This window comes from Symphodus melops, assembly GCF_947650265.1.
Source record: "Symphodus melops genome assembly, chromosome: 17".
In the NCBI taxonomy this organism is placed as follows: Eukaryota; Metazoa; Chordata; class Actinopteri; order Labriformes; family Labridae; genus Symphodus; species Symphodus melops.
This window is the reverse complement of record NC_136707.1, coordinates 11,510,500-11,537,494: the sequence shown is the minus strand read 5'-3', so window position 1 is coordinate 11,537,494 and position 26,995 is coordinate 11,510,500. Positions and strand designations below refer to the sequence as shown.

Below are 26,995 nucleotides of genomic sequence, written 5' to 3'. Positions count from 1 at the left end.
TGTCTGTTTTTTTTTTCTTGCTGCATACGCAGCTACATACACACACAAACACGGACACACACCTGTCACACAAAGGATGGAGGGGGTCACGTCCATGAAGCCTCCCAATCTGCTTACTTTGTCAGTGGTGCAGCGCAGACTCACCAGAGGTGATTCATCACAAGAAAACTCACAAATCATTTCAAATAGAAAGGGAAAGCTCTCTTATATGCACTCTATGTGATGACCTCAACTTTGACAGCTTTTACTCTTCTTTGATCTGCACTCTCGCTTTTCAGCATCCAGTGTGCATACATCGACTAACCTACTCAATTTTTACTTTAACACTTAAATATTCAACCGTCACTTACCGTGAGGGTAGGTACGGCTGTGACGAGTGAATAGATGATTACAGGGGGGATCTTGCTGGAGTCGTCCGGACCCGGGTAGGGCTTGGAGAATGTCTTGTCGTAGCAGAAGAAGCCCTGGATGTGCACAGGAAACGTGTCTGTGTACTCGAAGTAGTAAGCCAGCAGCACAGTCCCAGCCATGATCACCAGCTGGAAATAGAACATGATCCCTCCGTTAGGAAGTGAGAGGACGAAAGGTGACGCGGAGGATGGAGAGGCGGAGGAGGTGGAAGAGGAGAAGGAAGAAGAAGATGAAGAAAAAGAAGAAGAGAGGAGGGGGAGAGAGTCAAGTCCCTGTCCCCCTCAGCCACGGGTACATGCATAGGAAATATGGAGCAAGAGGGGCTCAGAGTGAGATGTTCAGTGTTTGGATCTGAGTGAAGGAGGGGAAAAGGAGACAAGAAAGAGAAAAGGAAATCTGCAGGAGGAGGCTCGCTCTTCGAGATGAAAATGAGTACAAAACAAGGAATAAAAGAGTGCTCCGCAGGACCCAATAGCAGAGAACTGCTCAGGGAGCAAGACTGAGAGAGCAGAGAGAGAAAGAGAGAGAGGGACTGTGAGTGAGAGATAAAGACAGAGAGATGGAGATAGGGAGGGAGGTGGGAAGTTGAGAGAGAAAGGGGGAGCAGCTTTTCTGCTGCCAGCAATGAAATCTACTACAGTTGAGCTGTGGGTGTATTTATAGATAATGTGTGTGTGTGTGTGCGTGTGCGTGTGCGTGTGTGTGTGTGTGTGTGTGTGTGTGTGCGTGTGTGTGTGGTGTAAGGCCATGTGAATAGGAGGATGGAGTGTGTTTTTGTCTTTAACGTGGTTTTTCACCAGCTGCTCACATCTGCACATTTTCAAAAATATGCAACTAGTATGTCAACAAACCACATACAAACTTCACATGTCAGAGGGATCATTGTGGATGTTCTGTAATTATATTTTCCAGGATGAGACAAAATAAACTTCCCGGCTTTGTATTTACCATTTCAATAGATAATTTTCAAAGATGTTTTTGATAAGGTAAAATCATTTAGAAGACAAAAAAAATCTTCTCCAGTACACATCTGAATTTGTATCATCAAGTGAGTAGCTAAAACTTCACCAGGGCCATCCATAAATTTAACCTTATCTCATCAAAATGGTACAAATCATTTTTAGTCTTGGAACATAATGTAAAATATTGTGGATGCAATAGTTTCTACACAAACAGCTTATGTAAAAGCACATATGTTGGGATAAAAGACACACTGCTCTTTTTTACCTTTTGAGTCTATCTCTTCTGCGTGTCTTCACCTAACCTCTCTGATACACCAATTGGGTGTCCTTATATTGAGAGATAGGGGTGTGATAATAAGTTGCATCTCGTGGTGAGAAGAAAATTGTCTGGTACGCGTGAACCCGATGGTTATTGTACATATGCACTTATTTATGCACAGAGTAAGACTATTTCTAGGCATACATTAGTGAATGCCCATTGTCTGTGCTACTGTCTTGTTTCACATGCACAGACTGTATGGTTTCTGCAACAGGAAACAGGAAAGTTAATGCTAAAAAACTAGAACAATTCTCTGTGCACTACCTATCCAGTACCAAAGTGTTTGCCATATAAAAAGTTGTCAAAGTTTCTCCTCAAAGTTCTCTCTTATACAACATTTGAAGCAACACATTTTTGATTTCATTAAATGTTTTTTAAAAATTGGACAGAATTACATATTTTTTCATTAAGGAGTAGGGGTGACAGTTGGAAGTTCTCTAGGATGTGGAGTTGCCAACCTCTGGCAGGCTACACAAACACAGCTGCTTTTAGTACACGGCATAGAACAAGAACAGTGTAAATATCTTAAAATTCAAGATGCAACACAAACTATAAACCCCCCCCCCAAAAAACATGCAGACTTACATTTTATGTACAAAACCACAGACTCATATGAACCCAAACAGGAGGATAGGTGTTTTTTATAAACAATACCTTTTAATAGTTTAATATTTCATTGTTTAAAATTATCCTTCATTTTTGACTCATTAAAGAAATATTTTTGTCTATAATTAGTTTATATGGCAAAGTAAAAGATAACCTTCCCTATTGTTCTGTGCATTTAAAAAGGTATTCGTAAAGACCAGTCTGTGTAGAGCACATCGCTCTTTTTATTACAATTTCTTTCCTAAAGTTGGATTGAAATATAAGCAGCAGCAACTCTGTATGCTTTTTATTTGTGCCTGTACATTTGAGGTAAGATGCTGTTCACTCCCCTGATGGTAGCTCTTTGAGAGGTTGCTTTGAGTAAGATGGCTGAATTGATTTTGAGTGACTCATGCAGGCTACCTTTGTTTTCCTGTTTGTCAGGGGCTCCTCCCCGACATGTACCCAGCATATATTAATGGATCTGACTCACGAGCTATGCTGTAAATAATTGTATTGTTTGTGAGTTTTAGAAAAATAAAAATCTTTATATGCAAAACCTTTTTCTCAAAATTCATCAAAATTCATCACTGCTTATTTTATGGATTTGCCAGCTGTTTATGAATTTAGTTTTGTGTCAGTTTTTTAAAACTGACAATGCTCTCACTTTCCCCTGCTCACATTTAAGCACTCACTGGACTCACACTCTCTTGCTTGCCATCGCGTTATGACGCCTATATTGCTCCCTTCCCTTCTTTCTGCCTTGACTTCTCATCAGAACAGAGCCGAACATACTCAACATATTGGGATATGAAAAAAGAAATTAAAGAAGTTAAAAAAAAGCCAGGCAATCGGGAAAGTTCTGATTCAGGAGCTGTCACAGACGGACCTGATGCTGCGTCTTAAAGTGTGTAAAGACTGAAGTGTGTCATCCAGCTTTCCTAAGATGTCATCATCACCAAGCCTGCCATCATATCATCACCACAAATAAAATGTTCTAATACCTGTCAGATTATCATGCATTACACACTTATATTTCATGACTTACTGACATCAAATCCGCTAAATTATTTCAGCTTTCATGACATTTTGAAAATCTTCCCTTCCTCTTAACACATGCAACAAGTATGACAAGAAAGGAGTGTTTCATTGATCTCTGAGAGGCAGTTTAAGAGAGCTCATCAGGGATAAGTAAAGAGGGCTTATCTGGTCCTCATGACTGATCTTTGATGAACAGAAGACAAAAGTGAGTCATGAAGTCCATTAAAAGTCAGGATTGAGCTGTTTCTACAGAGGAAGGAAATAAAGAAACATTTATTTTAGCCCACTGAAGTGACAGAAACACCACACCTTTTAGTGTACTGTATCAGAGTCATTCTTGACAAGTATTCAAATGTGCAGATGCCATAATGCTGCCATCTGACAAGACAAATAAGCAAGAGAAAATGTAACAAGATAAGAAGTACTGGAAAAATTCAATCGTTTAAATTGTGTTTTGTTTATTTTTATCTTTATCTAAGATGAAGTCATCCTTGAATTGTATGATACTGTATGTTTAACAGGTGTAACAGATGAAATAGATTAAAAACACAGGTCTACACATCACTGGAAGAGCAAAATGCAACACTGAAAAGAAAACTGGTGGATTTGTATGAAAAATTACAACTGAAATTTGGCCAATTGTAAGATCTACTGTAAGATTGATCAATCAATAAATGCAATAAAACACAAGGACAACCAAAAGCCCTTGCAGACTACATGCTACATTTTTTAAAGCTTTTCCTGTTTAACCTGAGACCTCAGTGTACCAGAAGACAATTGTCACTTTATATTTCTCTTTAAGCTGCTCCAGGTTCTTTCTTGGCTTTAAAAATGTGCTCAAAGTTCCAGCCACGTCTCCAACTGTGCACCCACCCATAACACATTTCACCATCAAAATGCCCCCCTTGTGTCTCAGCTGTTTCTGTCATTCTTCTTGTCACACTCAACACTCTAACAGTTCCTTCACTTCGATGACGCCAAGAGGCAGCAAGGCTTTACAACAGCAGTGACATCAAGACTACTGAAAACACTGCGCAGTGGGATTGGGCCATTTTGAGAACACTGTGGGAACGAGTTCAGGGAACAGCAACAGCCGGCGGCATGTGAAGGACCTGCCACTGCGGCTCTTAAAATATAATCTCCCTCCCTCCTTCTCTTAACCTGGATAGAAAACAAGCCATCCTTGCATAAATCGGAATCTTTTTCCTCACAAACACGGATGAACAGCTTTACAAGGTTAGCCATATTTGATGAACAGTATTAATTCTTTATTAATATGAAGGGAGTTTTTGTGCTGAGAACACGTATCTAAATATAGTGCAGTCTGTTTTACCTAGGAATGAACTTACACTGCAGAGAGCTTAAGATGTTAGTGCACTCTTAGATCCTTTAAACTCTATTCACTTATATTACGTTATAATAACTTTTACAGAAAATAGAAAGTTGTGAGACCACAAGGTAAAATACAATAACTGATGATGCCCACTTTTGTTTTACTCATAATTACAACTTTTATCATTTCCTGAGGACATCCCATTAGCTGTACAACTAACAGTTTCCTTTTGATTAGCAACCATTTTTTATGTGTGCTTCTTAAACTGAGTTATTATTTCCTCTGTCTAGCTCATGGGTATTTTTTCCCTGCATCCAATCTGTGCCTCCCTCTGCAGACATAGCACGAAAGCAGTTTGTTCATACTCATACATTTTGTATTCACACTTATCATAAACAGATTTAATGTACAAAGCCTTAATTATGTCACCCATTATGTTTCTGCAGGGGGTTCCAGGGCTCATTGGCTGCAGTCGCCACATTGGAAATCCTGTCTCAGCCTAACTTTTAGTCAGCCTAACTTTCAGCCAACCTAAGGACATAATGAGCTTTAGCCTACTGACAAACCGCTCATCAATCAAGTCAGACACATGGAGAACTATGCATAACCCTTATCATTCATCAAAGGCATGGCTGGCAATTTTTGAAAAGAATGATCTTGAACGTAACATTCTCTCCATGCTCTGTCTTCAACAACCCCCTCCTTTCTGTGTTCCTTCAAAAGCCATGTCCCTCACGTACGTACATGCACTAGCGCCATTGGTCCAGAAGCGGTTCTCAGCTCATGCTTTGAGTGTGGGCTTGTGCATGCATGCGGTAAAGAATGAGGGAGACAGGAAGGCATTACTGGTTCATAAAACCAAGTGCAGACATTGGTTTGGTATTTACAAATGCTACAGATGACGAAATTTCTTCGTTTCTTTTTCAGAGCTCATGAATTAATATTTACTGTCAGGAACAAAAGACAATTTCAACAAAAATCTTAAAAACTGTATCTGGAGAAAGTTACCTATACCTGCCTTTAAGGTGCTTATGTGTAGACAGGTTAATGCAGATTTTGTGGCTTGTAACGTCACACTGTGGGCCGATCCTTTTTTCTGGGAGATCCAGAGCTCTCCTTGGTTCTGCAGGACTGTTGGTGAGGATGGCTTTCCTAAACAACCAATTCCACCCCCCCTATCCTATCCTTCTTTCTGCATCTTATCCCATCTCCCCTATCCCATTTCCAAGCCCAGCACAGTTTAGCAGACGGCTATTCTTTCTGTCTGATAAAGAGAAGTTTCTTCTTGCCACACTATGACGGATTAAGTTGGGTCCTCCTTATAATTAAACAATAAGTAAGGTCTTTTGCCTGCTTTTTGTAACATAACAATGAGCTCTGTTTTTTTACCTGCTCTTTTGAAAAGTTAACAGACAAAGAGTAAGATCTTGAGATAACACTGCTTATGAATTGGCTCTATACAAACAAAGATTGATTAATTGATTGATGAATTATTCATTTCTGTTAGGACCGAGAGACAATTTTAACCAAAATCTGGAGGAAATTACCTACCCTAAATTTAAATCAAAACGGATTATTCACCCCATACACAGTGTGCCCATGAGGACAAGAACTAATCAGACTAATATAAATTTTCATCCAGGCTGTAAACTGTTCATTTTTACAGTGAAAACGCACAATTTTGAATGGGATGTGTATTGGAATTCCAGGGCTCTTGAAGTCAGTATGAAGAGGACCCATGACAAACTACACTTCCCCATTGGCTGAAGCCACCAGAGGTTGCTGCTTGGTCTCAACGCTCCAATAATGAAAATGCAAAATTTGCAAATGCCACTTCCAAGTGACACAATGTTAGAATAATAAATAGTTTTATAAGAAACAGTTCCCATTCATATGTTATAGTTTGCATGCTAGTTCTCCAGAGGATACTTTACAACAACAAAGCTACAACAGGCAATGCTCAGTCTCTCCTTCTCTGTCTCGCTTTCTCTAGAGAAACTGGCCTGTCCCTGGATGCTGAAAAAGCCTTGTTGCCTGAAAGAGCAGTTTTGTGTTTTACGGACGGAGGATTTAGAGCAGAAGTATGGTGAGACACAGGGGTCTACCGTTAGATACATGTTGTCCATTAAGAAGCCCTCCATCAACATACACTTCACTGCACATGGCAAGCATGACAGGAGTCCTGAGGGAGGAGAAGGAACGTGGAGGAGCAGGAAGGAGGGAGGAGATTGGGAATCAATAGAAGAAGAGAATAATGTATAATAAAGAAAGGAAAGATGAGAAACATTAAGATTAAATCAAAGAATGAAGAAGGCATGAAGGGAGACTACAGATGCTGTACAAAAAAGGAGGTTATAGAGCTCATAAATAAGAATGTAGTTTAATAGCTACATATAGGTGCTCTTGTAGAAACAGGTGCAAAGTTAAGGGTGTTGGCCATTTTTTAACTGAGACATCAGTGACTCTCCACCTCACTGCCCCTTAAGCAAAGCGCTGGTAGCATCACAGGCATAAACTGTGATTTTCTTTTGGAAAATATTAAATCTGAATAAATAAAGTAATTTCCCATAATGTTTATCAAGTTTTTGAGAGATATGTGGTGACATACAAAAACAAAAAAGCCAAAAACCCAGATTGTAGAAGCCATAAAAACTGTTGTTGAACAAAAATGAAATAAATCCACATATTAGTTTTCATAATTGCCTATGACACACAGCCATCTTCAATGTGGAAGACTTATTGGTAAATGTGCTTGTTTATGTTGACACTAACTATGAGAAGAACATCTAACATTAAAGTTTTTCTGTGTTTGAGCCGACAAACATCACACTAACAAACTTCACAGTTTGCACTGATGATTCAGGTTTCTCGACTTCAGATTAAAAGAACATGTTTGATAGTGTCAGGATGTGACCTTGTATTGTTTTAGCGTGAGTTGGATTGTGTTTCGTCAATTTACGCCAAAAAATTCCTACCTTCTAACTCTTTGCCAAAACAATCCCCAACCCCTCCTACATTCTCCTCCCACGCACACACCCACATTCCAGTCCTGTGTTTCTCTTATAGGCCTTGTCCACAGATATTTTTTTAAAATAGCGGTTGGATGTTGGTTGCGGTCCCAATCAACACATCAACATGTCTACCGTCAGATTGTGTTGTCCCACTGCATTTTATCCTATAAGCTCTTTACATTTTCTGGCCACTCCTCTGAAATGACCATTTTATTTACTAAGTTGTCCATTCTGGCATTCTTCTCTGCTCGTCAACATAATGAGAGACTTGTGTGTGTAAACATGTATGAAGTCCAGTTAGCCATGTTAAGACCAGCACTAATCTCATGTTGACAAAAGTGAGAGCATCGCACAATGACGCCAAATAGAGAAGAAACCAGCGCACAGTGTGACATTACAAGTCACAAAATCCATTTTAAACGGTCCACATCTATGGTCTACACATAAACACCTTAAAGGTAGGGTATAGTAAATTTTCTCCAGATAAATTTTTTAACATTTCTGTCGAAATTGTCTTTAGTTCCTGACAGAAATGAATAGCTCATATAGTCTGAAAAAGAAACTGTCATCTATAGCAGTTGTAAACCTGTAAAAACCAATGCCTGCACTCGGTACAAGTTTTATGAACCAATCATGCCTCCCTGTCTCCCTGCTGAAATCCAATTCTGAACCAATGGCGTTCGTGCATTTGAGTGAGGGGTGCGGTCTTTGAGGGAGTACAGAGCAGTCATCTTTATTTATGTCTGAATTTGTTTTTGTTTTTTTTTAAATTTTAAAGATTTATTTTTGGCGTTTTTATAGAGGGAGGAAAGTGGATAGAGTCGGAAAGGGGGAGAGACATGCGGGAAATGGGCCACAGGCCGGACGCGAACCCGGGCCGCCCGCGCGCAAGGACTGAGCCTCAATACATGGGATCGCGCGCACTGCCGCTGCGCCACCGGCGACCCCATGTCTGAATTTGATTAAAATTACTCAAAATACGTTGCAAAGTCATTAAAGTAGCTGTCATGCACGTCCCTTTTTTCATTTGTTGTACGGAGTCCGTCTGTTTGTAAACCAAGCACAATTCAATATAATGATGAGGTAATGTTGCTTAGGTCCGGGTAGTACTAGAGCAGTTTATTCGTAGGCCATGCCAGCCAGCAGGATAGTGGGGAAAGGGATGCCAATCTTGAGCACGACACAGTACAGATTGCCCTACTTGTCTTTTATTACACAAAAGAAATCCCCTGACACACTGTTACAAACGGAGAGCTACTGTCCTCCAAATGTTGTTTATTTTGTGTAAACTGGTACCTGACAAGTGGTCAGTGCTAATTACAGCTTCGCAGCAGCAGTTCGAATTGCTCAGGGGTCTGTTTTGACCTCTAATCAGTCATTTTAGATACAAAAGACTCACTGCTGAGATAGGGACTAAAGGGTAATGGAGAGAAAAAAAAAAACTTTAAAACATTATGGAACATACACAACTGTTGTTGCCTCTGGGTGGATCACCACCAAAAGGTATTACAAAATATACAAGAACACAGAAGATTGAAACAATAAATGTTTCCGTTCAGACAATCAAATTGTGTACCATCAGCTTGGGCCCTTTTCTTAGAAGTGTGATCACAGCATGCTGGCCTGTTTTGTTTTACTTTAAAATTAGCAGCCAAAGAATTAAAAAACTAGTTTGGGCTTCTCTACCAATATGTTCTATCACTGAACAAAATAGCTACATTTAGTATGAGAATTCCCAATATTTAATGACCCACAAGTATTGAAGTTTTAGTTCACGCTCCCTGTTATCATAATGTTTTTTAAGACTGTGGCTCTAAAAAACAGTGTGCATTACTGGGTCAACATCAGAGCAAGCTTTGAATAATCTTCTATAGTCAGCAACAAGTTAGCACTACTACCACTGTTGTTGAGTAAAACAGATTGACATTTTAAAGGCATTGCACAGAAATGCACCACAAGGCTTAATCTGCTCTAAAGTTGTCAGAATTAGATTTTCACATATTACCTTAAACCATGTACAACACACTATAAGTGAACCATAGTTTATATTGTACAAATGTTGGCAAGATTTTTTTTTTTTTGCATAGGCCTCTTCTTTTGAGATTTTATCAATGAAGGATCTCTGGGGAATCAGCTTTTCTGAGATACTAGTTAGGGAGGCTCCAGGGAAAAAAGGCTGGGAAACACAGCTGCAGATAAAACAGCAGACTTCTTCTTTAACTCTTTATTTGTAAGTATTGTTTTAAAACCTTCTAGTTTTGGTGGAATCACCCTTTTTATACATTTCACAATGTTGTTTGGGAAAACTAAAAGATATTCAAACTAAATAACAAACATGTTATTTTTAACTTATCATCTCTGGGTCAACCTGTTACAAAATATAACTGGTTGATTGATAGCATTTTTTAAACTTATGGATCTTGACTTAATCTTCCCCCATTCCTCAACTTCCTCATTCTATGACCTGGGCTTCACATGAACTGTGAGCACTTTCACATTTTCATACACAATCTCCTTCCATTATTTATTGACCCACCTATACACTATGATTTAATTAATATGACTTCTGTTGTTTTTAGAATCTGTCTTTTACGTGTTCAGTGTTTTGATTGTAATGTGTGGATTTCTAAGCATGTAATGCAAGACAAATGTCCTTGCACACAGACCACAATGTGTTATCTTATCTAATCATCTGATGAGATAAATAAAAGGCCAGTGGTTGCTTAATGCTTTAGCTCTGATTCTCAGAATGAATATGGTAAGGTTTGGTCAGGTTAAATGAAAAAAGACACAAGAGAGCAAAAGGTTTACAAGAGAGAGTAGGAGCTTTGATACTGTATTTGTATGAAAAAAGGACTGAGGGGAAAAAGAGAGTCCAATGGGGAATAGGAAGGACATAGCTGCTTTAATCGCCCCTCAGTCAAATTCTTTTTCCAAGTTCTCAAAGGGACTCTTGTGTTGCTTTCTTGTAATATTCTGCCGTCCATAGTGCGTTGAAAAAAGGTTTTGAAAAAGATAATAGAAAATGAGAATTTGAGCTGCCTTCTAAATCCCCCGACACACCGAGGAGATCCGTGACCACCTGTAGCTGGATCGTTGGTGAGCGGTAGACGCCTTTGTTTTTGTGTGTCTGGCTCTGCCTGCTACCCATCGGCCCCAGTCTGCTTTTTTTGGCACATTTAACATGTTGAACATGTTTAATCGTCTTTCTGTAGTCGGTGAGAGGAATCTCTGATTGGTTGTTCGGGGGTTTCATTTATCTCTAGCTCCAAACACATGTTCAGGAAAGGCCCTTGAGCATGCGACTGCAGTATCCATACTTTCACCCGTTAATGCAGTTTCTTCTTATTTGTAGACTATATCTAATCTTTTCTTTTTACACCAAGGACCATCAACTTAAGTGCCATTTTCAACTTTTTTTTATTTACAGTGATGTGAAAATGGTCATCTCGTATCATAACAATGGACTATACCACTGCCTGCTGGCATGGAAAATTAGTTGGCTGAGACATTAGCCAATGTGAGGCCTGCATCGCCACTTGTCCTTTGCTGTCTTTTTGGAAAAAATTCTCAAAAATTCTCTTCAAATGGTTATCAGACATTTTACATTTACAAGTGGTGTTCAAACAAGACAAAATACTTGCAAGATGGTGGAAAAAAAATTAAAATTGAGGGACACAGGAGATTGGAAAAGACAAGGACCCTCCACTGCCTATTAGTCAGTATACCTGCTTCATTGTGTTTGAGGCTTGCTATGCCTCATTGCATTAATTCAAACCATTAGAAGTAGTGCTGCTCATGAAGTTCACCAACTGGAAACCAAGGAAAAATCTGCTCTTGTTCCATCTGATTTTATTAGTTTGAATGAACTCAGAAATACTGAGGCATAAGTGCCAGGCTGCATGTCTTTCAGCAGGTGTGTGTTAGGCCAATTTGTTTGAGAATGTTAGTTCTACACTGATGTGTAAGTGTTAGCATGGGGAGGGGATCCATGTTGGCTAGACATCCATGACAGGTGTGAAACTAATCTGTCACCCACAACTTAACACACCGGCCTATTTATAAAGATGGAGGAGGAGGCTCTGCATGTTTCTCTGGTGTTAATTAAGCTCAAGAGACTGCAGTATGTGTGCATGTGTTTGTACATGCATGACACATCCTTGACAGAAAATTAAACTTTTCACCCATCAAGTTTCACATTCGAATTACGTGTGCGTGCATGTATTCGTGTGTGCTTGTGTGTGTGTTGGGGGGAGGCTTGTGATGGCGAATCAGCAGTGTTATGTTACAGCAGTGCCCTCTGGTGGAATAAATTGTTCTCTATTATTAGCCTCTTATTCAGAGTAGCAGGAACACTAATTAATTAGTTGATACACAGAATACTGCTGGAACATTTGATAGAAAAGAATAAACGAAGGTCACCAGTGCTCTGCTAAAGAGCGACGAAGACAAACATTTTATGTGTACAATCCCCTTCTATGGGGTTTATGTAAGGCATCCATCCATTTTTATGTTTCCACAGTGGGGGCCATGTAAGACATTAGCAGCTTCAGTTTGGTTTAATTTAAAATTTTATCACACCTACATAAACCCCATTGAGAATATCGGATATTGGATCCGTACCACGGCATATTCACAATCCTGTTAAAGTTAGTGTTATGAGAGGTTGACATTAGTATCTCATTTTAGTATTAAAACAACTATAGGACATATTTTAGTAAAACAAAATAAGGTGTGCTTTTACTTGTATACTCACCTTCAATTTGAAAAAAATCATACCTTTCTTTTTTACTATAGGAAACAATACCATCTTCTGCCTCTTACTGTTGTACTACCAAATAAAATGATCAACTAAATTGATGTAAAGTCCTAAACTACAGCTGTAACTTGAAATGTGCGACTAAATTTGAACACAGGTCAAAAGCTGACAGCTATCAGCCGAGTGCCATATTACAGAGGAAGCAGTCTGCATACAGCTGGCAAAGGGCCTTTTAAAAGTATTTACAGCCATGGAATGGGGCATTATGTCCTCCCCTCTACTGGTTTTGAATAAGAGACTAATCAGAAGCTCTTCACAATAAAAAGCTGCTTTCTCCATCACACCTCTTCACTGAAGCAGTGAACGACCTTTAAGCAGAAATGACTTTTTAACTGCAAATTTGCTTGCATGTCCCCAGATGGCAGTGTTTATTTTTTCAGGGTAAAAATTTAGAATGCGTCTCTCCAGAGAACAAACAGAAAAATGTCTTAATTTCTATATATTGTAGATGTATGATGCGCAATACGAATTTGCTTTTGCTCGTTTAGGTCAAAGAATTTATTGTATATAAGACTTTTTTTTTGTTTTTCAGATTTGAATACTGACCAGACAATAAAACACAAATAGCAGATATTAAACATGGTTAAAGACATTTGACTCTCTTTGCTGTTATAAATAGTCTGATTTAATTTTCGCCAAAATTACGTCAGAGACAGAAAACAGGGGGGGAAAAAAATGGGAAATGATGAAGCGAAATGGAGCAAATAGATGAGACATGCAGAACAAGATGGCAGAGTGGGTATAGCAGTGATAGAAAAGGTTGTGACTTGTCATTAGGGCACAGAGGATGAAAGGAATCACAAGAAAGAGAGCAGAGATGAGAATCAGACTGGCTGATTGGTTTCCATGGTAACTGCTGATGAGGCGCAGGGCTAAATAAAAGAGCAGGTCCTTCTGGCTTGGTGTGGATGACTGTCACATTTTGCCCCAACACACACACACACACACACACACACACACACACACACACACACACACACACACACACACACACACACACACACACACACACACACGTCGTTACCTGCACAAAGATACCAGTTTCTTAAGGGTCCTATGACATAATTGTAATCATATCCTGACTTACTGAAGAAAACTGTACAAGAATTCTGGAAGAAAAAATGTCACCATTTGTGTCCAAACTCAATGAGAGGAGCAAAATATCACCAAATCAATGATTTTAGTTATGGTAGCCAACATAGCAATGCTTATTGATTATATTTACATTGATTATATTTGATGTTTATTCACAATATCGTACAAATATTTGAGTAATATATTGATTTAAATGTCTGTTAAACTTACTGTAATAAAATTATCCAAGCCCGCGATTTCCTTTGTTTCCAGTCTTGGAAAGCTCAACTTACCAGCTGCTGACTTTCTCATAAAACTATCAGCAAAATAGTAAACAAAAAAAAAAGAAAAGGAGACTTTTTGCTTTGATTTTATCGCATGTACATCCTGTTGGTTTTCATATACTTTCATTTACATCACTTTTCTCCATCTGAACAGCTATTAATCAACACAGATTTGTATTCCACTTCAGAGTACCTTCCGGCCCAAAACCCATTTCTCATGTAACAATATTATTAATAGTTTACTGACATTGCTCTGTGTAATTCAGAAGGCACGTCAACTACAGACAAACAGTAAGGTCCTTTACCTGCTTTTGTAAAGTGTCTCGAGATAACGCCTGTAATGAATTGACGCTATATAAATAAAGATTGATTGATTGATTGATACAGCTGTAGTTATTTAGCACGTTAAAGGCTATTATTTATTGTAATGCATTATTCTTCACGTAAATACTGTATATATGCTTTTGATTTAGTTTTTCTTGTTTTCTGAGTCACATGGAATCTCACCTAACTTTCATTCACAAGGATAAGCTCATACTGTCACAGGACTTACACAGAAGACTGACCCTCTTTCTCACTTGCTTTGGGCAATCTGAAGCGTCCATAAACTTGGATGCATGAAGTCCTGGAAGTCAATTGATGGAATATGCTGACTGATTTAGGAATCCAACTTGACGCTCTGTTGCTGTAATGTTGAAAGCTCTAACTACTAAAGCCCCTTTCAGTCCCTAATCAATGTAATCCTGTTAAAAGCATTGGCTCAGTGGGTCCCCGCAATAAGATTCAAGATTTAAATCTTTGCAGCAATGGAAACTAAACATTAGAAATGAGATTGAGAGCCTGAGTTGCAGTATAATGTAATATTAACATAATACAAATAATGAGACAACATTTGTGATGAATTGGTGCTAAATCAATGGGATTGGTCTATTGATTGATTCTTATATCCTAAGGTATTAGCTACAATAGAAATTGCAGAGAAAAACAGAAACATTACTTATATTTTGTCCTCAAAAAAGGGACCAAAGGCAAAAATAATCATGACTTTCCAATTGTAGAGAAACAGTGTAGAAATAGTCATTTTTGCTACTCATTACTTCACACTTGTTTCTCAGCACAGATGCTCAATTCTAAATTCTCAACACATGAGTTTGTAATGTCTTTCTTTGCCAGTAACACAAAGTTATTCACACTAAAAGTGTACTTTCTAATTTGTTCCATTCTGCCTTACTCGTCACAGAACTTCTTAGTGTTTGTTTAAAATGAAGGGTGGGATGATCAGCTAGAAAATAAAAGCTAATTAAATGGTGTAACAGGGTTGTGCTAAATTTCTGATTTAGTGCCTTTCTTAATGCTCCAATGTCAAGAGTAGCAAAAAGTCCTTCTATTGTTTATTTTGATTTTATTTGCTGGATCTCAGAGACACTGGGACATGAGAGAAACATTAAAGTCAAAAGAGCCAGAAAGAGAGGAAACTCTCTTTAGTTTATACTGTGATTCAGTGGCCTGATTTCCAGTATGAGTCTGTTGTCCAGATTATATCTGAATTCAGTTAATATTAGGAAATAAATCATGGGTTTTCTCTGCCTTCTCCTGAATGCACATTGCAGCACATTGCACAAGCCCCCTTTAGTGAATAAAATGGCAGAAAAAAAATGGGATAGGTAGCTGATATGCATGTAGCTTGAACATTCACATATCAGATGAAATGGAAAAAAATAACCATACATATTTTCAAACATAAATTAAACTCAGCCTTGGACAAACTTGTAATTAGAATGTTAGCATACAATAAAGTTTATCCTGATCCTTATACCGTGCAACATTAAACCAGCCAACACTGTCAAAGGTCAATTTACTGCTAGCTAAAGTAGACGGTGTACTTTTTCTATTCATTTACAATTTTGAATCAAATTATTATATTTCAATAGCAATGAATGAATAAAATCAAAAACTTTATATTAAAAAAGGCTATTGTGAAAAGAAAAACGGTGGCTGTTGCAGGAATAAAACAAAATAGTTTGATCCATTCTTTTAATCTAATAGCTTTACCAGTCAAAGGTGAACTTACTCTTCACACTGGAGCTGAAAAGTTGAAGCAATCAACAATGATTATGGCCGACACTCTGCTCTCCAAGGCAATGTCTGGGACTTGTTTGACACTATAAGTAAAAAAGACCCATAAATCTGTATAGAGAAATAATTTCTACTTTTGTTGTTGCATATCACAAGCAAAGCAGCAATATGTTAGTTCTGTTTTATGTCTTTCTGGGAAAAAAAGTTTAATCCTACATTTTTTTTAACACAGTCTCATGAAGCATGGACCACTTAATTAGGACACATCGGGGGGGGGTTTTGGGTGACACATTTAAGAATAAATAGAAATAATTTTAAATTGAAGCTGAAGTTAGCGTGGTTATCTAACTACAATTGATACAATTTATAATGGCAGCTGTCATTTCTGTATACTCACAATATAATAATAAACAAAGCTTGGTTTTTCATGATCCACTACTCTTCTCCAACAAACCATTTTAAAATTTTTAGCCTGTGGTGAATAATTTTAGGAAATAGTTATGTGCTATTCATCTATGCAGGAGCAATAAACTGTTGTCTTCTTCAGGCTTTCCTGTGCAAATAAAGGCTGTCCTCTCCACAAGTAACACAAGGCTTCCCTCCATCAAAGGTATCAGCAGCTGTTTCTCTATCCCTGTAGAAATATTCTCTCCTCTCTATCACACACACACACACACACACACACACACACACACACACACACACACACACACACACACACACACACACACACACACACACACACACACACACACACACTGGCACACACTCACAGATGTAGTGATAGCATGGGAATTGACTGAGACCTGAGGGCTGAGTAATGATGTGTGTGGGAGGCATATGGCAGAGTGGACTAATGGAGAGCTTTTATATTGTACTATAACCGAAGGGACCAGTGCTTCAGACACGCTCACATGGGCATGGCGGGTAAGTGTAACTATTCTATTGTGATCTACTCTCTTGGCAACTTTCAGTCTTTGTCTTACCAAATGATAATGATACTGTCAGTTCACAATTTGTAATAATTTGGGGGCTTTTTGGGATGTGAACTCAATGGCTCAAAATTTGGTACAACAAGACAGAGTTAGCCTTGGGCTATGAAGATTGGGAATGACAAATTTCCTTTGTTAATTTTTCTAATCTGACTTTAATTGCTGGGACAATGACCTCCTCAGGAATCTTTCATCTGTATGCATGGATTAAACTAATAATCATAAAATAATAATAATTATACTATTATTAATAATAATAGTAACGTTTAAATGAGTGACCATTTTACAGTAATTCTAAAACTCTTCAACCCAATTGACTTTGTCACGACTACAGAACCTTTTAACTGTGTTGTTAAAGCAGCTAAATCAGCAGCCAAAACAATAGAAACTCATCACCTGTGCTTCATATTTCTCCCTCTGCAACCACCTGAACTTTCCAAAGAACATCCTGGAATGCATATGTCAAAATTGGAAAACATTTGTTCTGACTTTATACCTTTTATTTTTTATTGTGACACTAGAATCGATCCTTGAAACTTGAGACTTGAAACTTACTTAATGAGACCATAATGTATCAGGTTTCAGTTAGGAATGCATGCAGTACAGTCTACTGCAGTATAGGGTTTATGCACATTTTCAGTGCATTTAAGTGTAAACCCACAATAATGTAGCATCTACATCACATCAAGGTCATCCTGCAAAGCAATGATGCAACACAACCCATTTCTTCTATGTGAATCTTTGACAGAAAGCTGATCTTACACCAGGGATCTCCAGCAGAAAAACTGAGGGTTGGCCTACTTCAAGCCAATGAGCTTCAAGACTGCTCAGAATGCCTAATTAGATTAAAGACAGTCTGATTACCTCACCAGTTCATGCTTTTCTCCACCTCCGTTGCAATGTGGTGAAGGCTCTGGGACGTCCACTGCCCTCTGAGTCATCTGTCTGACTGCTCAAATGAAGCATGGCTTGCACAGGGGATGAAGTGGTAGGTGTGTTTCTTTCAGTGGAGTATCAGTGTGTTTGTCTGAGCGCTGTTGGTCTGCCACAGAAAATGACCTTTGGCATGATTTGTACAACACAACTCTACAGCACACAGTGCACTTGCTGAAAATCCTTTCTCTCTCTGTGCTCTGGCATCCACAACCCCTGAAATGAATCATGCAGTTCACAAATATGCTGGAAAATGTTCAACATTGCGCTGAACAACTTAAGCCAATTCACAAAGACACAACTGCCCCTGGTGCTGGAACAGGGTAACAAGTGTGACACCAAGTAGGAGTTTAAGCCACAGTTGTTCTTTCTGAACTGTCATCAGCTGTTTTGTCTGAAATGTTTACCACAGACGCTTAGACATTTAGAGATGTAGGGAGAGGAATTTGCTCAGATCTGTGAGCCACAATAGTTTGACAGGACAGACTACTGTAGTGACAAAACACAAGTCAAAGCCTAGAAATCGAAAATAGGAACAGCAATATGACCAAAATTGCAGGATATTGCTGTCATGGAATAACTCTACGAATAACAACTACTGGGCAAAGGTCTTTGGTAATGAGTTTGCTGAATGATTGCTCAGTCATTTTCCTTACCTCCACAAACAGGAAGCAGGGAACGATGGAACTGCTGCTCTTCACACCAGGCTTCTCCTCCCCTGCCATCTCCCTCTCTGTCCCTCTGGATGTCCCTCTATTCAGCTGTATCCTTATCCTGAGGAAAAGAGGGTTAGGCAGATTATTTTGCTGGCACACCTTTGGTCTTGTCCAGAGTGCTAGATTATGTGGAATCCAGTCATGATAAATGAGCTATGGATAGATCTGGGTCTTTTCCTGATATCTTGTCATTGTGCATCTTTGTTTTGCACAATGACATAGCTGTTTATTGATGTACTGTATGACACTGATATCTTTCACATGGATCAAATGTTTTGAAAATTCTACTGTGGCACAAAAGATACAAAAAAAATTGTATATCAAGGCTTGGTATACTTATAGCATAGCTTCCAACTAAGCAATATGGCCGACATTAACTTAAGTTTCTGGCATTGAGGTCCCGTGATCTGTGACAGGTCTGTAGCTTCAGTGGTTAAAAATATGTGGAACTAGCAATGTAGTTTCCTCCCTGCTTACCACAACAACCTCAGATGACGCAATATGAAGATTCTTGCGTTATTGGAGGCTTTGTTTCAGGCAAAACAAAATAAAGTGTTTTTTAGTCTCAGGGCAAAATTAGGGCTGGATCCATGACCATTCAACAATACTACCAGGTTTGTAATGATACAAAGCTTTACGCAAATGGGTGAAGTATCTAAGTCTGGTGGTGAAAAGAATGATAAAAGAACTGTAGCCCCGGTGTGACTGTTTAACATCCCTCAGGAAAAGACAGTCCACAGAGGACTTTAAAACTCAGTTTCCATTTGAAATATTATTGGCTCCAAGCCTGGTGCCTCTAAAACTCTGCTTACAATGCAAGGATAGTCTAGCTTGAAGACAACAATGGATGTAGTTTTCGGATTTAGGCTAATTGAGAAAATGGGAAATTCCTCTTCTCCTATCCCTGCCTGGATTATACATAATTCATTTTTGGCAGAATGAGTTTTTGCAGAGGAAAAAATGCACAAATGCTATGTTCAAAAAATTTTTCATTAAAGCCCTGCAGAACATTGCACAAGGAGGATGAATCTTAAAGTGCATGTCCGAAGAGAGAAAAGTAAAGAAAGACAGGTTTTTTCTTTTCAGTGGGCAAAAGAAGTAGTGCAGAGTGCCATCACACTCAAGACCACAGCCATTCTGCTTGTACACCAAGACAAGTTTGTACGGTCTCAAACCTCCTGCACTTGCATGTGGGATTTTGCACGGGACTTCCAAGCAGGCAGCATATCTCTATTCACTCAACAGTAGTACTACTGTAGAAGACCAACCTGGCAACAAGCATCAATAAGAGTCATGCACATCCAACAACAAAAGCCCCATTTCCACTAAGCAGTCCGGTATGATTCAGTACAGTCTGGTATGGTTTAGTTGGTTAAAGCCTGATCTGGTTTGCGTTTCCACAGCCAATGGTGCTCTCTTTGGCAGGCGCCGTGTAAGCCGGATGCCAATAGCTGCGTCAGTTATGTAATAGTGTGACATTGTAGCAGCAAGTCACAGTGTACATCGCTAATAAATTCAACAGAGAAGAAAAACGCAACACAGGAAAAAAAGACCAACATCCAGCATTTCATCTACTTTATCATTGCAGTCTTTCACCTATATGCATTAGCAGCGGCGGTGCACCCCTCCTGAAATATGACTGTCGCTGCTGACTTTTTTTTGAGAGCGGAACAGGGAAATGAAAGGAGAGGAAAAATAACTTAATAGTATTTTGCGTTACGTACGCTTGATATCAAGGCAATTAGCACACCTCTGAATGAGAAACTGTGCATTGGCATGTGGCTGTTTGTTACAAAACACAATTTAACTTTGTTTCAGAGAGGACTGTGTGCCGCGAGGAGAAATAAAGCAGAAAAAACAATCAGCTAGGAATACACAGTGGGGTTGTGTTTGTCTTTTAATGCCGTTGTCGTATGGGACCAATCAACAGACTGCAGTGTTTTGCTTCACCTTTTAGGGTCAGACTGATATTCTTGGTACCCTAACAGAAGCGTCCCAAGTAGGACGGTACGGGTCGGTAATTTAAGAATTTTTCCCGGCTTCATTCTATGGAGATGAAACAAAATACGTGCCATACCAAGATGAACTGAACAGAACCGCTTGGTGGAAACAAGGCTAAAAAGCAAAATGCATTCATCATCAGCTGGATGGTGTAGAAAGCAATGACTACAGTCTAGACATTATTTAGGCACCAGAAAAGACTGGAATAATATCTTCCATTGCTGATGCACAACTTGGTGCTAACACTGCTTTGTAAATTGACCTTGTATAGAAGAATAGCTTAGTGGTCGGTTCATTTGTTTTGATACTGTAACTGACTAAGCTATTGCAATGTGAAGCAAGTAGCTCTCAGCCACTTTAATTTTGTCAAAGTCTCAGATTAAATAAGGTTAGAGACTCTTTTTTATAGGAAAACTAAAGTGAAGGGTTTCTTGATGAGCAACAGGAAGAAGCTGTTGACACTGAGAAGGTTTGGGTTGGACACAATTTTAGGCTTGTCAAGACTTTATGGATGTTAACTCGACCATTTCAAACATGAAGGGTATTATACAAGGAACCATTGAACATTTATTACAGTGCAAAACAGCGCTGCACTAAGTTATATTGTAATAATTTTTTTTTGTTTTATGCACTGTTAGACTTTTTTTTTATCTTAAAAATATGGAAAGTTCTATCTGCAAGGGGAAAGTACAACTTAAGTTTCTATCTGTGGGCCAATCAAAACTTGACATGAATACAAAAGGACCAATCAGATTTGGGTTATCTGTGATGTCACTCCACTGCTCAATGACGACATCCACCGGCATCTCAGAAGCAAAGATGAACTATTTGCATGTCACCTTTCAAAATAAAACAAAAATAATCACACGTGAAATCTGTTATTTTCAAGTATGAAGGTCACTTGTACCACCTATCAGTTTTTCTATTTTAAAATCAAAACGTTTAGGCTAAATATCTCAAAACAATTTGTAATGCAGATATAACCTTTTATTATTACTAAAGGACATTGTTTGATCTGAAATAAATCTACATATTAATAGTAAGTGGGCTGTATTTGTAAAGCACTTTTCTAATCTTCTGACCACTCAAATCAATTTTTTACATAATTTTCATCGATTCATGCACACATTCATACACTGATGGCCGGGCCTAAGAGTAGAAAGTTCTCAACAAAATGACTTATCAAATTTACACACTTCTTTTGCCACTGACTTTGCCAGCAGGAGTAAATTGGGACAGAGTGTTGTGCCGAAGGACACTTCTACATGTAGACAGCAGGAGCTAGGGATTCAAACCAATAACTTATAAATTGAGAGACAACCCACTCTTCCACTGAGTATTACAGTTAATATGTGGAAGCAAGTAATTTCCAGAAGTACTTGGCCAGCAACTGAAAGGCCACTGCTGGCCAAGGGACAGCAAAAAAGTTGTGTTCCAGGTTGCAAGTGACTTAAGCTATCTGACAAATTGTTATTATCTTCCAGATTGAGGAGCAACAAATACATTGATAGCAGAGTCATTAAGAGAGTCCCATCAATTCTCTCATCTTACCCTCCAACACACAGAAAGGCAAATTCTTTTCAAATGTCAACGCCTTAAGCTGCAACATATTATGAGGCAGGAACCATCAATTATTCTATCAAATGAATTGGTAGAAACAGGTTTTCAGATTCACCTCTATTTTGCTGGTGAGTGTTGTGTTATTTGTGAGGAAGCTTTCTTCCACCTAATCCCCTCAATACCGATAGAAAGAATAGGCCTGAGGGATGAATAACGCATGAAGCCAAGCTCTTAGCAGCCCTCAGAACAATGCAATGTGCCAACCAAGACTGCTCTTAGTGATGGTTGGTACTACTCTGTGTCTGCATGATGTGTGGGTGTGTGAGGCTCGTCCAAAAAAAAAAAAAGGAAAAAAAAAAGGAGCAGTATCAGGGTGAACAAACAGAACTTCCAGGTGACAGAAACAAACAGAATGAATCGTTCCTGTTTCTTCTCCACAAGAGGCTGTTGATACGTGTTGCATTCCCTCTGTGGCAGGCAGCACAAAGAGGCTCTCTCCCACACTTTGGCCCACCAGCTGAGGAAATACACACTTGAGCTGTGAGTTGGTGGTGGTAGATCTCCTTGAAATGTAACCATGTTATGGGAGAAAACACCCTTGTGGTCAGACATGACGCACATAAGCTTTTGATGATTGAAGAACAATAATGAGTGGGACAACTTAGAACTTTAAAAAAAAAAAGAATTGTGAAGCTTGTTACTTTCCCCATATGTAGACTTCTGAGCTGTCCCACGCACATTTGGTGTAAGTATTTCTCAGTAGCTTTCTCTGAGTGCTGATACGGGTGTCAGTTTGCAATTAAAGAAAATCTGCCCACAGCTCAGTATGCAGGACATGCAAGTTGAGCTTAAACAAAAAAATAATTAAATCAATAACTTAGATATATAACTAATAGAAAAACGAAAACATTGCTTTACTACTTCTCAATAAAAGTAAATGGTAACATTACACCATCAGCTCCGGAGAGGTCTTGAACAACATTGTAACATTTATATGTAACATGTTTTTTAAGCTGCTATAATTGATATTGTCTGAAACACAAATGACTATGCAAACAATGTGAAAAGGATTTGCTTTTTCTTCAAACGAATATGCAAGGCTTTACAGAGCTTGAGAATAAGATTTAGCTCTGCGTTTAGCTGTGTTGCGAACTTATTCCCTGCTTTGTTTTAACACCTGCTCTGCAGCAAACAGCAGACGGACACAGTTAGCGACGAGCTCTTTTCTGTCTTTTCTTAAAGCATTATCATCCACACTGCCAGATATTTCCCTGAAGCAAAAACAGTGGACATGGTGGACACATAACTCCAAACCAATCAATCACCAACCAATGGTGATTAGTAATTTCTGTGTAAATAATAAACTTTTTGCAAGCGATTACCACATCTAAAAAAAACTTAAAGGGTGAATAATGTCTTCAAAACGTGTTTCTATTGCCTTTAACTGTTCAAATTAGATTAGATTAGATATTTTTTTTCTTGGTAATATGTCTATCTTTAAAGAAGTGATAGTATACACAGAACAACATAATTTTCAAGCTTCTTTTACTTCATTGTCATATTGGTGTCTATCCACTCACGGCATCTCAAGGCTGTGTTACAAGCTTACACTTCCACATTTGTTCTTAACACATAATAGAGAGAAGTTTTTTAACAGATTTGTTTGTAAATAGTAAATAGATTACTGTTACTAGGACGCTTTAATTGTCAAAAGCCGGTTATAATGAACTGATCTGTGTGCTCTGTGTGTATTTGAATTGCTATGCAGAAGAGGCGGTCTGACTGGTTTTGATCTGATTAGAGGGGGCTGAATGAAAAGGAGACTAATTTGATTGTTCACCCATCAGTCAGAGAAAATCAAACTCATCTGTCAACACAGACAGAGATGGATGAGTAGACAGGCATGTGTTGTATGAGGGAAACAAGGAGAGAGTGAGATGAGAGCTAAAGACAAAACTAGACGCACATGCTCAACGAGCAAATCAGAATAAAAACACGAAGGCACTGAAATCAAAATGGGGGACATGAGAGGAGAACAAAGTTGTCTTAGCAACAACACACATCATGATCACAGAAACACAACGGGAGCAGGAGAGCAAGACATTTGAATTGCCTGACAATCGGAGGGCTCCAGTCAAAGGGTAGAGACCCAAAAGGGCATATGTCCTCTCTCCTCCCACTGCAGTCCAGCATCCTGCCCCAGGACACACAGTGCACTTTTCTGAGTGCACACATTCACGCACATACATACATACTTACATGTATGGGTTAAATGAGCACAGAAATCTGGATCAAGCTTGATCTTACAGTTATTTCTACAATGTTAAACTGTATAATATGGCATATTTCTTCATCCATTTATGCAGTGGAAACATCAGTGAAGCTGCAGCAATTCAGCGTTAAAATGCCAGCTGTCACTCAGCCGTTCTCCAATTTGTGTGTGCCACATCCAGAGGGATAACCTAAATATTCAAGACTTGACTGCAGAGCAAATTTAAGCAGAGATGAAAATAGTCTTGCTCCTTTTTTTTTTTACCATTTACCTGCAGCCCAGTGTTGTCACTATTGATCAGGGTGAAGCCTCACTTCACCTTCTCTCAGCTCTTATGTTGCCGTGATGCTGTTTTGTGTTTGTGACATGTTATGAGGTTCCGACTTTCATTGGAAAGCATGGATTGTCATTGTCACAAGCCATATGTTCTACATTGTTGTACACACACAGAGGGTGCAATCACCAACAATGCACCTATCTTTACACCTGAGTTAAGTCAAGAACAAACAAACAAACGTGCTGCTTCTCTGATTATACAGCAATCCCTCCACTATTAATAGAGAAAAGTAAAGGAGAGGAGCAAAGCCATAACAGGATTTACCGGGTGCTGGATAATTAGGTCTTCTGTTCGGGGAATACCAAAACACAGAGAGACACTCCCCCAACCACACAACACATAAAAATACGAACACAAACACACACACCCCAGGCACACACTTAAACCCGCAGGAAGAAATTATCCACTTAATGTGCAGAAAAAAGCTAAACAGTGACTTTCTCAGCATGACTGTTCCCCTGGCAGACTTATAGAATCACCCTATCCAGTCATCCTTCCTCACAGCCTACCTCGGACACCTCGTCCCCAAGCTGATGGTTGCCGTGGCACCAGAGTCCTATGCGGTGGCCATGTCAGAGGAGATGATGGTAAGGGTGTGAAAATATTTTTCAACCGAGCTTTCTGTCTCTCCTGTTTTCTTCTCCTTTCTGCATGCTTTCTCCCCAGGTCCTTTCTGATCGACAGTGAAAGCGTGAGAGACAACGATAGCAGAAGCAGCAGCAGCAGCAGCAGCTTCTCAGTCTCAGAATCTTCCTCACACACACACACACTCTCACTCACACTCCACCTCCTTTTAATTAGCTTGTTCCAACAACCAGTGATGCCTAATGAATGAAGTAGCTGAAATTACCTCCTGTACAGTGCATAGTCCAATGAGGCAACACAGAGGAGATGGAGAGAGCGAAGAACGTGTGTGAGGGAGCAAAAGTGTTTCAGTGTGTGTGTGAGAGAGAAAGAGAGAGAGAGAGGGAGAGAGAGGGAGGGAGGGAGGGCATGCATTGTGTGTCAGCTCATTTGTATTCAAAGCTTGTTTTTCCTCTTCATCCCTCCCCTTCTCTCTCCCTCTGTCCATCTCTCCCCTTATCTCCCTACAGTCCATCCATTCCTCCCTCCTCCCTCCCCCCTCTTTCATTTCCCCCTCTTTGTGAATGGATGTAGAGGACATGAACCTGACCCCAACATTAGTGGAAAGAAAGAGGGAAGCTGTAGACTATGAAGGCTGGTCATGTGTGTGGTGTTGGTGTGTTTTAAAAATGCTGGGTTTCCAGCCTCCAGATCAGCTCACTCCAGATGTAGGTTATTGATACAGAGCTATTGATCCAGCTCCCTTGGAGCACGTGGACCATCACAGGTCAAAGCTGGTGAAGGGAAAAGACGCTTGCCAGATTGTCTGGGCCGTGGCGTTTGATTGTGTCATAAGTTTAAAATAGTAATGAACTTTGGTGTTCTGCAGGAACCCTGAAAATCATCTCGGGTCAAGTTAAACATGAGGTTTAAATGAGTTTCTATTGGATGAAAGATTGGTAAGCACATTTGCAGCATGCAAAAACAGAAGAGTTGGTTGGATGATTTTTTTGTTCTGTTTTGTCAATTTAATAAACTTAAAAATATGTGCTTAATGCAGAGAGGTTCACATGGCACCTTTCTCAGGTCTTGGAGCTATACTTAAAGATTCCCCCTATAGTCACTAAATACATTACACATTTTGTAAGAAATGTGCCCACAGAATCACCAAAACACAGTATTACCCCCCTTTATAATGCACACATCAGCAAGAGGACAGGTAGATAGAACCAGAGGAGCAAAATATGTATCAAGAGGTTAACCTCAGGCCTTTCTGTTAGCAGGGCTGCTGGTTGTTTCTGTCCTGCCCACTCTTCATTAATATGCTATTACCTCAGAGGCATTAGGAGCCACTAGCCTTTTTATGTGCACACTGCTCCAGATTTATATTTTATTGATGCTTGTACATCAAGAAGAGGAAAGCTCACCAGTGACATATTTTCTTGAATGGTAAAATGGCTGGCGTGCCAGCTTCGAGAAGGACCGAAAATAAAGGCAAAAAATCTGTTTTGCTTCAACACAACAATCACTCCAGCTGCACATATTTCAAACTCATGATCATAAAAGAATCAGAAGGGCATCAAATCAAACTTGTGATGCTTTTTAAGCCATGTCCCTGAATAATCTCTCAAGTTAAATTATATTTATTCCCCATTGTGTATATGTATTGGGTGTATTATGTGTATTACCTCCAAAACCAGCTCAG

The 26,995-nt window shown here is 39.2% G+C and overlaps 1 protein-coding gene across 4 annotated transcripts in view; it reads right to left on the bottom strand.

The window, feature by feature from the left end:
- plppr2a (phospholipid phosphatase related 2a) overlaps positions 1–25,658 on the bottom strand; it is a 42,259-nt gene extending 16,601 nt beyond the window's left edge. For 3 of the 4 annotated variants that reach the window (XM_079366882.1, XM_079366879.1, XM_079366881.1), the window contains exons 1-3: positions 25,236–25,658; positions 18,497–18,614; positions 351–539 (exon numbers count right to left, since the gene is read on the bottom strand). In XM_079366882.1, the coding sequence (XP_079223008.1) occupies positions 351–539; positions 18,497–18,565 (258 nt within the window). In that variant the 5' untranslated portion in view covers positions 18,566–18,614; positions 25,236–25,658. The remainder of the gene's footprint in view (positions 1–350; positions 540–18,496; positions 18,615–25,235) is intronic. The other variant, XM_079366880.1, reaches the window with a different exon arrangement.
- Positions 25,659–26,995: the final 1,337 nt, after the last annotated feature.